We start from the raw sequence: 15,696 nt of genomic DNA, 5'->3' as shown, positions 1-15,696 counted from the left end.
ACGTCGGAACCACTCCCTAAGATACGACGGATCACTGCCTACGACGTGTACGTAACCTACGCCCAGCCCTATTCACGTACTACGTAAACAACGTAAAATACGATGGCTGTGTTCCCTGGTCCATACATTTGCATGAGTTGCACCTCCTATATAGGGAATAACTTTACGTCGGACGTACGACTTGCGCAAACCGCGTATATTATGCGCCGGGCGCAAGTACGTTCGTGAATCGGCGTATCTCCCTCATTTGCATAGAAAATCAATGCGCCCATCGTAAATATGCGCCCACGATACGACGGCGTAGGCAAGTTACGTCGGTCGTAGGAAGCCTATTTGTAGGCGTATCTCAGATTGTGGGCACGGCGCACAGATACAACGGCGCATAGTTACACTTACGCGGCGTATCTCGAGATACGCCGGCGTAAGTGCTTTGTGAATCCGGGCCATTGTGTTTTTTCTATAGACAGAGTTCAGCTTCAGCCATTAAAAGCCCCAATCTGGTCTCTTTTCGATTCTGCGACTGGAATCCTATTGTTGCTCTTGCTATGAGCACATATTACATGTTCGGGTCAAACAAATCCTGCTGTGATTCAGGTCAATTACCATTCTTCTCTGACGTCCGCAGAAAGATCATATCTGCCGGTATTCGTTGATTCTACAAAAGTAAAAAAAAAAAAAAGATACATTTACTAATGTAATATATACCGTATTTATCGGCGTATAACACACACGGGCGTATAACACGCACCCTAAACTTTGAGGGAAGTTTCAGGGGAAAAAAAAAACTTTCCACAGCCCCCTGCGTAGGCACAGTTTGCCCTCTATTTTCAGGGTAAAAAAGTGAGTGTAATACGCCAAAAAATACAGTAACTACTGTATTTTAAGATGAAGGAATGCACATCGTGAAAGCTTAAATATTCACTAGACATGTTCAATTTGTTTAGTTTCGAATTTGTTAATTCTGAAATTTTCGGATTTCTGAAATTCGAAAATCTGAACATTGGAATTTTCGAATTTCCAAAAAAAAAGCTAAAAAAAAAAAAACTAATGGAACGAAAACGAACAACATTTTTCAGCAGTGCATATGTCTAATATTTACCACTAAAGAAAAAAAAAAAAAAAGAAAAATCATCATCGAAGCAATCTGTTCAATGGCAGAGCTGTTTAGATCTTTCAACAGTTCCACTTATTATCAATGTGGTCTCCACTTCTGGAGCTGAGAAGGTGGAAAATTATACAAAGTACCTGATCACCTTAAAGTGGAACTAAACTCTCTCAATCAACATGAACTACTTGTATTTAAACGTGATACATAAATCCTGTTTTTTTTTTTTTTTGCTAAAAATAACAAACCCAATATACTTACCTGCTCTGTGTAATTGTTTTGCACAGAGCACCCCTGATCGTCCTTGGGTCCTTCTTCGGCACACCTGGCCCCTTCCTCCTGCCGAGTGCCCCCACAGCAAGCAGCGTGCTATGGGGGCACCTAAGCCGAGCCACAGCTCTGTGTGTCCACAGAGCAACAACGTGGCCCCGCCCCCTCTCATCATTGGTTAACTGACTTTGATTGACAGCAGCAAGAGCCAATGGCCGCTGCACTGCCACCCCAGCCAATGAGGAGGGGAGTCCCGGGGCAGTCGAGACACTACTGCAACTTTGCTGGATTGAGATTGGGCTCGGGTAAGTATTAGGGGGGTGCTGGGGAGGCTTATGCATACAGAAGGCTTTTTATCTCAAAAGAGGAGAGGGATCTTTCAGATTGTTATATCATCTCTGATGGAATTGGGGGCATTAGTGTGTATGGAATAGGCAGCATGCACAGCTGGAAAGGCACCATCAAGGCTGAAAAGTATATCCAAGTATTAGAGCAGCATAACCTCCCATCAAAACAACATATTTTTCATGGAAGGCCTTTAATATTTCAGCAGGTAGCGGCTAAACCAAATACTGCATCTATGACAACAGCATGGGTTTGTAGTATTAAACCTGGTACACACGATCGGATTTTCTGTAGACAAAGCGCAAGGCTTTTGTCCGAAGGGCGTTGGCCGTGAACTTGTCTTGCATACAAAAACGGCAAAGAATTGTCGGCCGACAAACACAAAACAATGTGGTTTTTCAGCTCTTTAGCGCCACCCTTTGGGCAACTTCTGCTAATGTTGTGTTGGGGTGAGCATTGCCTCTGAGCATGCGTGTTTGTACTTTGGAGTTTTGTCTGAAGGACTTCTGTACACACAATTGGATAATCACACATTTGTTGTTGGAAAATTTTAAAGCGTACTAGCCAACATGTGTCCATGGAAAATCCGACAACAATTGTAACGGAATGGCCCATGACACCCAGAGACTTCTGAAGGATGTGGGGTACTCCTGTGCCAGCTTCACCAATGACTCTTGGGTCTAGGGTCATCCGATGTCCGATAGGGGCATAGAACTGATATCATGGATTACATGAGATGGGACATTAATGATAATTCATGTTTTGCAGGATATCTTAGAATACTACAGGTTGTTCCTTATGAACAGGTCAATAGACTGTTGAGGTGTCAATTGAGTCGGGCTCCTAAAATATTCCATTGTACATTGTGTGATGCCAATACTGTTTTGTGTCTATTGTACTGATTAAGTCTGTAAAGGTCAGATGTCTAACTTTGAGGTGTTAATTGAGTCTGGCTTCTGAACACGGCAGCCAGACTGGTAACAGGTAAAAAGCCGTGGGAATCAGTCTCCTCAGTCTTGAGGTCCCTCCACTGGCTGCCCGTACAGGATCGGGTGACATTCAAGACACTCTGCCTCACCCACAAATGTATACAGGGGAACGTTCCCCAATACTTAAGCGAGAAAATAAAACCCTACGTCACCAAGCGCGTTCTCCGGTCAACCGACCAAAACCTTCTCCAAATTCCTAAATCCCGCTACAAATCGAAGAGAGAACGTAGATTTTCGGTCCAAGGACCATGGCTCTGGAATGCTCTACCCACTACCATCCGCTTGGAGGAAAACCATCAGGCCTTTAGGAAAAAACTAAAGACCCACCTCTTCTGAAGGACCCGCACGACTCTGGACGGAAGCGCCTTGAGGCGATTAAGTTCGCATTTGTTGCGCTATACAAGTTACTCACTCAAAGACCTTTCATTGTGGATGCTAATGACACTGTTTTGTGTGAAAAGTCTATTGATGATAAGGTGTGGAATGTGACTGAGCACCCTCTAAAAGGTCAGACTGTGTATTGTGTATCAGGTGTGAATAGCTTATTGTAGGAGACAGAACGTCTGACATAGGAAAGTGTATTATGCAGGTGAATAGCTTATTGTCGGAGTCAGGACATCTGGGGGATAATTAACTCATCTGAATGTCATTATCTAAAAGAATGTGTATGAAGCCCCATTGTGTGATGTTTTGGGGGTGGAGAGTTTCATTGTCCCTGTAACATGCTTTTTGGTTGTGAACTGTATAAAAACCTGACTTTTACCATTAAAAGATTCATTCATTTTGGAACCAGTAACAGAGCTGTGTGTTGTCTCGTTATTCTGGGAAATGGAATGGGTCGTGCCTGTCGGCTGGATTGTCTGATAAGCTGACGTGGGGCGATGGAATGGAAAATCGTAAATGGTGGTGACCGTTACAACAATTATCCGATGGAGCGTACAAACTCAACAGCCGTTGAGTGTATATTGTCTCACACAAATTCCCGTCGGAAAATCTGATTGTGTGTATGAGGCTTTAGAGTCCCAGTGCTTAACTTGCTGCCTGCAGTCCAGACCTTTCACCAATTGGAAATACTTGCCACCCCTTGAAACGATAAAAACTGACAAAGACGACCCAGGTCTGTTGAGCAGTTAGAATCCTATATAAAAAAGGCAAGAATGGGATAACATTTCACTCCCAAAACTCCAGCAACTGGTCTCCTCAGTTCCCAGACGTTTACAGAGTGTTGTTAAAAGAAGAGGGGGTTACAACACTGTGCTAAACATGGCCCCGCCCCAACTTTTTTGAGATGTGTTGCTGCCATCAATTTCAAAATTAAAATGTCAAAATTACCTTAATTTTTTCTAAAAATGGTCCCTTCTCTCAGTTTAAACATTTGATACGTTTTATTTTTTCCATTGTGAATAAAATACGAGTTTATGGCCCAGTACTCACGACCAAACATGTCTGCTGAAACTGGTCCGCGGACCAGTTTCAGCAGACATGTTTGGCCGTGTGTAGGCCCGAGCGGACCATTTTCGGGCGGATCGGGCAGGTTTCCAGCGGACAACTGTTTCCTGGACTTGCTTTAAAACAGTCCGCTGGAAACCTGTCCGCCCGGACATGTACGGTCGTCTGTACAGACCTACCGTACATGTCCTGCCGCCCGCCATCCCTCGCATGCGTCGAATGACTTCGACGCATGCGTGGAAGCATTTTAAAGGCAGGCCGCCCACGTCGCCGCGTCATAGTCGCGGCGACACCGCGTCATCGACACGATGACACCGCGGACACGCCCCGCGTATTGTTTACGCGCGGACCTCTGTTCGATGGTGTGTACAGCCATCGAACAGAAGTCCCCGGGCAGACATGTCCGATGAAAACGGTCCGCGGACCGGTTTCATCGGACATGTCTGCTCGTGAGTACTCGGCCTATGAGATTTGTAAATCATTACATTCTGTTTTTATGTAGATTTTCTTTTTTGGGATTAGTTTGTACTTCATACAAAACCAAAAAGGACAGACACAGTGTACAGTAACCAAACAAACATAGCTTTTAAAGTGCTGGATACCTTCTCCACAATAACGAGGTCCCCCACTTGTATACCGGAACTCCGAACCTTCACTGTGCCTGGAAAAAAATATATATAAAAATAAAATACATTTCACAGAGTTTGGCAAGATTCTTGTATTGGTAGGAGAAAGGATGCTCATGGTAACCTAAAAAGGTAAAAATTAAAAATTTGGTGCCCAATTCAACCAGCAACAAAACCAGGGATGTGCAGGTAATACAATCTATTAGGGCTCCTTCATAGCAAAAGTGATATGCATGCGCACAAGGTGTGCCGGGGCACACCCCAATCACCCCCATGTGCATTAGCATTATCCAAGTCTCTGTAAACCTCGAGAGATGGTTGTGTGTGAAAATCCCAGTAGATCAGCTGTTTTTGAAATACTTAGACCAGCCCGTCTGGCACCAACAATCATGCCACGTTCAAAGTCACTTAAAATCCCATTTCTTCCCCATTCTGATGCTCGGTTTGAACTTCAGCAAGTTGTCTTCAGCACGTCTAGATGCCTACATGCATTGAGTTGCTGCCATGTGATTGGCTGATTAGCAATTTGTGTTACCAAGCAATTGAACAGGTGTATTTAATAAAAGTGGCCGGTGAGTGTATAGGATTAGAGATCAATAGCAACGAAGCCAATCCCCAAATAGGTTTATATCAGTACAGTACAGGCTACAAATTCAGCATCATTTCAAGTGTTAAAGTTTTGAGGTTCAGAAAAAAAAAAAAAAACAGAAAAGAAAATATATCTTTATCTAGATACTGGTGCACAAGAAGCAGAGATTAGCACTGGATTACAGAGCCCCAAAGGTTCACCTGCCTGCATGGCACTCAATATTCCAAGCTGTCACCAGCAATTGGCCCAAATGAGGTCCCTGCTTCTTGCCAAGCCTTTGAAAGGAAAACAGGAACAAGCATAGAAATAAGCGGCCTATAGAACAGGAAAAGACAGTCCACGGGGCACAACCCAAGAGTATACAAAAAAAAAAAAAAATGGAAAATATTTCCCCAGGGGGGTTTTTTAGGCAGCAAAGAGTTTGTAAGAGGGTAATGATGTAAAAATCTTTTATTGAATCAAGAAATAAAATGATAGATTCAGATACACAATAAATTTAATTTTAAAAATATAAGCTCTGGTATATGGAGATATATCTTTTGCACAATTTGAAATGTTTTAAACAATGTTTTGTATACTGCCAAATGCCTTAAATTCTATTTTTTTTATATATATTTCCCTAGAATAAAAATCCCCCTGAAGAAGACCAGAAATTAAGGGGTCGAAATGCATTGGGGTATTCATGTGGGCAGGGCCACCATCAGGAATTATGGGGCCCCTTACACAGCTTCAGGCAGGCATGGGCCCCCTGGAGCAGAGAACCGGGGGGGGGGGGGGGGGGCGCTGCCGCCTCAAATTAAGCCGTGAATTGAGCAGCAGGGGGGGGCTGCCACAGATTGAGGTCGGGGGGCTTTGGGTGCTGACGAAACAAAAAAAACAAAAACAAAAAAAGCGGGTGGTTGCCCCTTACGAAAAAGAAAAAAAGACAAAAAAAATAAATCCGGGGACCTCTGGGTCCTTTAATAAAAACAAATTATATATTTATATATATATATATATATATATATATATACATACACACACACACACACACACACACACACACACACACACACATACACATACATACACACACCGTACAGACCAAAAGTTTGGACACACCTTATCAATCAAAGAGTTTTCTTTATTTTCATGACTATGAAAATTGTAGATTCACACTGAAGGCATCAAAACTATGAATGTAACACATGTGGAATTATACATAACAAAAAAAAGTGTGAAACAACTGAAAATATATTTAATATTCTAGGTTCTTCCACCTTTTGCAGCAGACACATCTCTAGAACTGGTAAGAGGAGACTGTGTGAATCAGGCCTTCATGGTAGAATATCTGATAGGAAACCACTGCTAAAGAAAGGCAACCAGCAGAAGAGACTTGTTTGGGCTAAAGAACACAAGGAATGGACATTAGACCAGTGGAAATCTGTGCTTTGGTCTGATGAGTCCAAACTTGAGATCTTTGGTTCCAACCACCGTGTCTTTGTGCGACGCAGAAAAGGTGAACGGATGGACTCTACATGCCTGGTTCCCACCATGAAGCATGGAGGAGGAGGTGTGATGGTGCTTTGCTGGTGACACTGTTGGGGATTTATTCAAAATTGAAGGCATACTGAACCAACATGGCTACCACAGCATCTTGCAGCGGCATGCTATTCCATCCGGTTTGCGTTTAGTTGGACCATCATTTATTTTTCAACAGGACAATGACCCCAAACACACCTCCAGGCTGTGTAAGGGCTATTTGACCAAGAAGGAGAGTGATGGGGTGCTGCGCCAGGTGACTACCTCTTGAAGCTCATCAAGAGAATTCCAAGAGTGTGCCAAGCAGTAATCAAAGCAAAAGGTGGCTACTTTGAAGAACCTAGAATATGAAATATATTTTATTTATTTTTATATTTAGTTTTGATGCCTTCAGTGTGAATCTACAATTTTCACAGTCATGAAAATAAAGAAAACTCTGTATATATACACACACACACACACACACACACACACATACACACACCGGTATATATATATTATATATCAGACACAAAAAAAATTATAAAAAAAAAGGGCCCCTGGGGACCTCTGGGCCCCTTAAAAAAACAAAACAATATATATAAAGGGGGGGGGGGGTTGCCATCCGGGGCCATGGGAACCTCCAGGCCCCTTACAGGTGTACTGCCTGTACCCCCCTGATGGCGGCCCTGCATGTGGGTAGTAATGTTGTAAATGTAATTGGCAAACCATATTTTTGTAGGGGTGTTTTTTGCCACGAGGGATGTTTTATGTTTTCAGAGATTGTATTTTAAAATTTAAAATCTATTGTATATCTGAATCTATCATGTATTTCCTGTATCAATAAAATATTTTTACATAAATTGCCCTCTTCCAAAACTTTTTGCTGCCCAAGAAACCTCCTGGGGAAATGTTTCAATTTTTTTGAAATAAAAGGCCTTAGAGCCTGACCTCTCGTTGTAAGCTTGCTGTAGATCTGCGAGTTGACTTCCTTGTCCCTCACAAAGCATCTGATCTCCTCCACAGCCTCACGGATGATGGTGACGGCCAGGACAAACCCCTGTGAAGAGAACGGATATAGACTATTTATTCGTTCTTTATTTGGTAAGAGTTATAAAAAAAAAAAACAACTGTGTCTGTTTTGCCTAACACAATGGAAATGACATGATTTATGCACGATTGTATCCACAAGATTTCCATTGTGTTTGGCAAAATAGCTAAACCTGAGCCCAAGGCACAAAAGTATTCACTTCAATATATTCTACATTAGCCACAGAGGTTACGAAAAAATTGTGTGCACCAAAATGTCTTTACAAACCCAGACTTCACCCCCCGTAACATAAAATTTGCTCCTTTAAACACTTCAGCACAGGGCATTTTCACCCCCTTCCTGCCCAGGCCAATTTTTCGTTTTCAGGGGCCATGTTCAAGGGAAATGAGAGAACAACGACAACGGCTGAAGAACCTTGGACAATGACGTCACCCATAGACTTTACCATGGGGCATCCTTTAGCGGCTGCCCCTGTTCTACGCTAAAGCCAGCACTTGGGAGCTGTTAAGAGTGCCCTCGGTAGAGGCAAGTATAGGCATTTTTCCTTATCAGGGTAGTCAGAATAGGGTTTACAATGGTGGTAAGAGGAGGTTTTAGTGGTTTTAGGTTGGGATTTGACTGGACTTCTACTTTAACTTTAAAGCGGTGTTCCGCCAAAAAAGAAAAAAAACACAACATTAGAGGCCGCAGCTGGTTTTTAATAAATCGGACACTTGCCTGTACTGGAGTCCAGTGATGTCGGCACCCGCAGCTGATGTTAACATCAGCTGTCGGGTGCTCCGCCGCCATTGCGGGTACGGGAACCCGGCAGTGTAGCCTTTCAGCTTCACAACGGGAACCCTACTGCGCATGTGCGAGGCCCCGCTCCTCTCTCCTATTGGCCCGGCGGCCGAGGGAGCACCACTGTGACGTCACAGCTCCGCGGCAGAGACTCCTGTTCCCCCCCTCCCCCCGAAAGGTGCCAATTGTGGCACCGGAGGGGGGGGGGGGGATACGATAAGCGAAACTTCCACTTTTGGGTGGAACTCAGCTTTAAGTGGTATTACACCTTGATGAACCTGGGCAAAGGTTACCAGTTAATGAAGATGTGACCTGAATCACAGATGAACAATCAGAGGTTTGTATAAAAAGTAAACATTTGTCAGTTATTGCAAAACTGAATAGATAAAAAAAAAAAAAATTAACAGGTAAATTTCAATAAAGCATATGCTAAGCCCCGGACCATATTGCTGGTCAAAGATCAGAGCACTTTTTGCGATTCGGCACTGCGTCACTTTAACTGACAATTGCGTGGTCGTGCGGCGTGGCTCCCAAACAAAATTGGCGTCCTTTTTCCCCCACAAATATAGCTTTCTTTTGGTGGTATTTGATCACCTCTGCGGTTTTTAGTTTTTGCGCTATAAACAAAAATAGAGCGACAGTTTTGAAAAAAAAAAATGAATATTTTTTACTATAATAAATATCCCCCAAATACATATACACACACACATATATATATACATATATATATATATATATATATATATATATATATATATATTTATATAAAAAAAAAAATCCTCAGTTTAGGCCGATACGTATTCTTCTACATTTTTCTTGTAAAAAAAAAAAAAAAAAAATCGCAATAAGCGTTTGATTGTTTTGCGCAAAAGTTATAACGTTTACAAAAAAGGGGGTAGTTTTATGGCATATTTATTAATATTTTTTCGGTACTGTGACAATACGGCGGACACTTCGGACACTTTTTTTTTTATAATTCTTTATTTATCTTTTCTTATCTTTTTTTTCACATAAAACACAAAAAGAAGAAAAACATAATACCGCTAATTTGTCATATTTTCCATCTGTAGCATCCGTTAATCAACTCACATTAAATGTTAACGATTTCTACAACCTATACCATATCAACCCAATCTCCCGTTGATTATATTACTATCCTTTATAGGTCAATACTTCCTTTAATTACCGTCTTCTATAGGTTTAATCAGACTAATTTCCATCTTTCCTCAACCCTTCCCCCCCTCTAGAACAAACAAAAATAGGGGAAAAAAAAAAAAAAAAAAAAAAAAAAAAAAAAGAATCCTAATCTCTCTCTCTCTCTCTCTCCCCCCTCCTCCCTAGGGATTCCGATCTCTGTACTCCGAATATGGAGTCCAAGTCCTCCGATATTCCTCCTCTCGTTCTCGGATTCCCATCGTTAAATTTTCCATCAACTGAATCTCATTTATCCTGCTAAGCCATTGTGACCTTGTTGGTAGAGCAGTACTCTTCCATAATATTGGTATACAGGCCTTCGCCGCTGTTAACAGATGTCTTAGCAAAGATTGCTTATATTTTTCCAGAGACATTGGTATATCAAATAATAGATATGCTGCTGGTCTGTCTCCCAGATTCACCCCGGTGATTTCTCGAGTAATGTCCGAGACCATATTCCAGAACTCTTTTAGTTTTTGACAGCTCCAAAACATGTGTATCATGGTGCCCTCCTCTTTCTGACATCTCCAACAGATTTTTGATGTACTTGGGAAGATCCGATTTAATATCATTGGTGTTCTGTACCATCTAGTCAGAACTTTATATCCTCCCTCCTGATATCTAGATGCCATCGACGCTTTGTGTGTAAATGAGAAAATCTTATTTTTCTGTGTCTCTGAAAACTTTGTGTCCAGTTCCCTTTCCCACTCCTTTATGAAGACTAGTTCTTGAGGTGCCTTTGCTTCGTTAATTAAATTGTACATATATGATAACATATGTCTCTTTGGTTCCCTTTTTAAACATATTTCCTCAAATTTCGATGGTGCACCTATATCTTCCATTCGTATTTTTAAGGATCCTATGTACGTTCTCAACTGATTGCGTCTCCATAAATCTATGTCCTCACCATAGACCTGCTCCATCTCCTCATTTTGCATCACATGATTGTCTGTCATAAAATGTGTCAGTCTGCCGATGCCTTTCCGTCTCAAATTGTTAAATCGTCGGTCTTTCAGACCTGGCTCAAAGCTCGGGTTACCCAGAATAGGTGTCATAGGGCCGATCTGTTTCAACAGCTCCATTTTTTTACACACTTTTCTGATAACGCTAAGTGTCGCGTTTATTGTTGGATGTTTTTTTGCAGACTGAGGTATTTTACTTTCTGCTAGCCACGCCAGTCCTTCTAACGGGATATTACTCGTCTCGCGTTCCATATTTACCCATGGTTTGTCTGTCTGCTGTGTACACCAGTCCACTACACGTACCAAATGCGCGGCCTCGTAGTAACCCATTGGGTCTGGGAGTCCAACTCCTCCTCTTTCCTTCGATAAGGTCAGTATGTTTCTTCGTACTCTCGCGGGTTTGCCTGCCCATATGAACTTCATGATTCTGGTTCTCATATCTGTCAGAAAACCAGTCGGTATTTTTATCGGTAAAGTTTGGAATAAATAGAGTATTCTTGGCATCACATTCATTTTAACTATGTTGATTCGACCGAACCACGAGAAGGTTTCTTTGTCCCATTTTTGTAAATCAAGTTTTATTTGTTTTATCAATGGGACAAAATTTAATTCAAGAATTCTGCTTAGTTTTTTAGGTATCTTAGTCCCCAGGTATTCTACATGGGAGTCTGTCCATCTTAAAGAGAAATTAGCCATCAGTTGCTGCTGTTTCCACCTGTCTACCTCCACTCCCATAGCCTCCGACTTATTATAGTTCACTTTGAAATTTGATATTTCCCCATATCTTTTAATTTCTGCAAATAGACATGGTAGCGATGTTGTTGGGGAAGTTATTGTAAACAATAAATCATCGGCATATGCTGCCACTTTATACTCGTCCCCCTTATCTTGAATACCCCTTATATCTGTGCTCGCTCTGACCGTTCTCAAAAATGGTTCCAGAGAAAGGACAAATATAATAGGGGAGAGGGGACATCCCTGACGAGTTCCATTCTGGATGGGGAAAGGGTCCGATTTTATCCCATTTATCTTTACTCTTGCTGTCGGGCAAGAATAAAGACTTGTAATCCAATTCTGTAACCCCCTCCCTAGACTTCGGACACTTTTGACACATTTTTGGGACCATTGGCATTTTTATAGCGATCAGTGCTACAAAAATGCATTGATTACTATAAAAATGCCACTGGCAGGGAAGGGGTTAACACTAGGGGGCGGGGAAGGGGTTAAGTATGTTCCCTAGGTGTGTTCTAACTGTAGGGGGGGTGGACTCACTAGGGGAAATGACAGATCGCTGTTCATACATTGTATGAACAGAAAATCAGCATTTCTCTCCCTGACAGGACCGGGAGCTGTGTGTTTACACAAAATGTACCAAAATGTACCAAATTAAGAAATTAGACTGGAGGTCATTTTCAATCCACTCACCAGAGGCACCCAGAAGGTATAGAGGGGTCCCAGGCGCATCTCGGGCACAAACTGCGAACAGGCCAGCAGTAAGAAATACAGGTTGAAGAAGTATTTGAATTGATTGAAGAGAATCTGAAAAAAATGAGGGAGCAAAAAAATACCAGGATTGTGATTAGTAGACGAACAACCATACAAAAAACAACATCTCCTGCTACTTTATGGAAAGCATATGTAATGGTAGATACCAGCAACCAGATCCTTGATCCCTTTTTTCATTCTTGGACTAAGACCCCATACACACTGAAGATTTTTGTCTTCAGATTTACCAAAACCATGTAGTGCAAGGGTCCGCCTGATTGCATACAAAATGAAACGCTAAAGCCTCGTACACACGGTTCGATTGTTGGGCAACCGCGCGTCTGATTTTTGTCAAAAGGGCGTGTGCCAGGATCTCGTCTTGCATACTAACGTTACACAAGAGAACTAAAACAAGTTTCATTTAACATTTTTACTCCTCAAAATGATTAATAAAGACGATGTATATTATAAAAAACAAATAATAAAAAAAAAGGACGATTCCTCCCCTTTAAATAATTCCGTAGCACGTTACAATCAGTTTCCAACTCTCTTTGATTAGTATTCAGTCTAGGGCTGCAACCGATATTTTCATAATAGATTAGTTGGCCAATTATTGTTTCGATTAATCGGTTAATAACCTTAAAAAAAATAAGAAGTTATCGTATTTATCGGCGCATAACACCCGTCAGCGTATAACACGCGTCAGCGTATAACACCCGTCAGCGTATAACACGCGTCAGCGTATAACACGCACCCTAATTTAAGAGGAAAAAAAAGTTTTTTTTTCAAATACACCACTTTGAAGCAAAATAATACCCAGTGCCAATCAATGCAGCCTGATTAGTGTCCATCTGCAGCCTGATGCCCATCTGCGGCCATCCAATGCAGCCTAATGCCCATCTGCAGCCTTTGTGACCATCTGCAGCCTGATCTGCGCCCATCCAATGCAGCCTGATGCCCATCTGCAGCTTCAATGCATCCTCTATGGCCATCTGCAGCCTGATCTGCCCCCATCCAATGCAGCCTGATGCCCATCTGCAGCTTCAATGCATCCTCTATGGCCATCTGCAGCCTGATCTGCCCCCATCCAATGCAGCCTGATGCCCATCTGCAGCTTCAATGCATCCTCTATGGCCATCTGCAGCCTGATCTGCCCCCATCCAATGCAGCCTGATGCCCATCTGCAGCTTTAATGCATTCTCTGTGGCCATCTGCAGCCTGATCTGCCCCCTTCCAATGCAGCCTGATGCCCATCTGCAGCTTCAATGCAGCCTCTGTGCCCATCCGCTATAAAAATGCCAATGGTCCCAAAAATGTGTCAAAAGTGTCCGAAGTGTCCGCTATAATGTCGCAGTACCGGGAAAAAAAAAATAATAAATCGCTGATCGCTGCCATCACTAGTAAATATAAAATATTAATAAAAATGCCATAAAAATACCCCCTATTTTGTATACGCTATAACTTTTGCGCAAACCAATCAATAAACGCTTATTGCGATTTTAGAAGAATACGTATCGGCCTAAACCGAGTAAAAAAGTGTTATTTATATATTTTTTGGGTATATTTATTGTAGCAAAAAGTAAAAAATATTCATTTTTTTCAAAACTGTCGCTCTATTTTTGTTTATAGCGCAAAAACTAAAAATGGCAGAGGTGATCAAATACCACCAAAAGAAAGCTCTATTTGTGTGAAAAAAAAAAGATGCCAATTTTGTTTGGGAGCCACGTCGCACGACCGCGCAATTGTCAGTTAAAGCGACGCAGTGCCGAATCGCAAAAAGTGCTCTGGTCCGGGGGTTAAGTGGTTAATGTTACTGGCCGATTAATCGATTATGAAAATAGTAAATTGATTTATTTCATAATCTATTAGTTGTCGATTAGTTGTTTCGGCCTTAATTCAGTCAGATGGACAAAATATTGAGAAAGGAAAAAAACAAAAACAACAACAACAAAAAAAAAACACAAAAAGTTATTACTAATCACAGGGTTATGCGTTTACTTAGATCCAGTACATTAACCCTCCACTTGTTTAAAATCCTTCAACAGATAAAAACGCAAAGTGATCGATTATGCCCATAGCTGTGCGCCCTTCCCCCCCCCGCCAGGTGATAATTAGGGTTCCCCGCAGCCCCGGGTCACGGCTCGGGGAGCTCGGAGTGTCAGAAAGCAGCAGGACACTAATGACACCAAGGCTACTCCTGGATTTTTGTTCTTAAAAAACACACGCCGGCTGATGGACCCACAAAATAAAAAAAGCGTCAGAACTCTTACTTCCAACGTGCAAGCTTCCAGGTTTAAGATAACACACAACACTCAATCCACAGATGGCCGATTTCGGGCCCCGAAGGGGTGGCAATTATTCCACATCGGGAGCCTGCTGTGAGGTCAGGGGTCACCTATGAAACGGGGGGGTAAAGCGTGGCCTGCAGTTATAGAAGTTTTAATTTATCATCGTGTTAAGGGCGAGTAAACTGCGCTTTTTTTATTGCATTCATAGTTCTGCCATTTGGAAACCATGCCAAGATCCCGGATTTATCATCCAGAACTGGAAAAGATCATTTGGTCACTAATTAAGTTGCGTTAACAAAAAAGTCTGTGCAACATGTGTCCCCCCTTGGTTGATTCATTTCTAGCACAGCGGGGGGCTCCAGGCCTGAGGGAAGGCTACCAAACTAATTGTATTACTGTAAACACACAGCGTGTGCGTCCGGCTAATGGGCCCTTTCCAACAACGTTCCATTTATAGGTGTTTGAACACTGCATTGGTAAAGGCAAACAGGATAAAATATAACAACCAATCAGAATCCACCTTGACATAAAACCTTAAAGGGGTTGTAAAGGATTTTTTTTCCCTAAATAGCTTTCTTTACCTTAGTGCAGTCCTCCTTCACTTCCCTCATCCTTCCATTTTGCTTTTAAATGTCCTTATTTCTTCTGAGAAATCCTCACTTCCTGTTCTTCTGTCTGTAACTCCACACAGTAATGCGAGGCTTTCTCCCTGGTGTGGAGTGTCGGGCTCGTCCCCTCCCTTGGACTACAGGAGAGTCGGGACGCCCACTAGCACACAGCTCCTTTGTCTATCTGCAACGTAGAGAGCGTCCTGACTCTCCTATAGTCCAAAGGAGGGAGGATTACTATAAAAAAGCCACTGGCAGTGAAGGGGTTAACACTAGGGGGCGGGGAAGGGGATAAGTATGTTCCCTGGGTGTGTTCTAACTGTAGGGGGGGTGGGACTGACATGGGGAAATGACTGATCTTCTGTTCATACATTGTATGAACAGACGGTCAGGCATTTCTCTCCCCGACAGGACCGGGAGCTGTGTGTTTACACACACACACACAGCTCCCGGTC

The 15,696-nt window shown here is 42.3% G+C and overlaps 1 protein-coding gene across 1 annotated transcript in view; it reads right to left on the bottom strand.

Annotated features, from left to right (window-relative positions):
- Positions 1-15,696, bottom strand: part of ATP9A (ATPase phospholipid transporting 9A (putative)) — a 122,401-nt gene that overhangs the window by 79,409 nt on the left and 27,296 nt on the right. The window contains exons 3-6 of the mRNA XM_040331486.1: positions 12,286-12,399; positions 7,825-7,933; positions 4,761-4,819; positions 604-655 (exon numbers count right to left, since the gene is read on the bottom strand). Of these exons, the coding sequence (XP_040187420.1) occupies positions 604-655; positions 4,761-4,819; positions 7,825-7,933; positions 12,286-12,399 (334 nt within the window). The remainder of the gene's footprint in view (positions 1-603; positions 656-4,760; positions 4,820-7,824; positions 7,934-12,285; positions 12,400-15,696) is intronic.

The sequence above is a fragment of the Rana temporaria genome, chromosome 12, assembly GCF_905171775.1.
Source record: "Rana temporaria chromosome 12, aRanTem1.1, whole genome shotgun sequence".
In the NCBI taxonomy this organism is placed as follows: Eukaryota; Metazoa; Chordata; class Amphibia; order Anura; family Ranidae; genus Rana; species Rana temporaria.
Note: the sequence above shows the minus strand (reverse complement) of the source record. Positions and strands in the feature narration are given on the sequence as shown.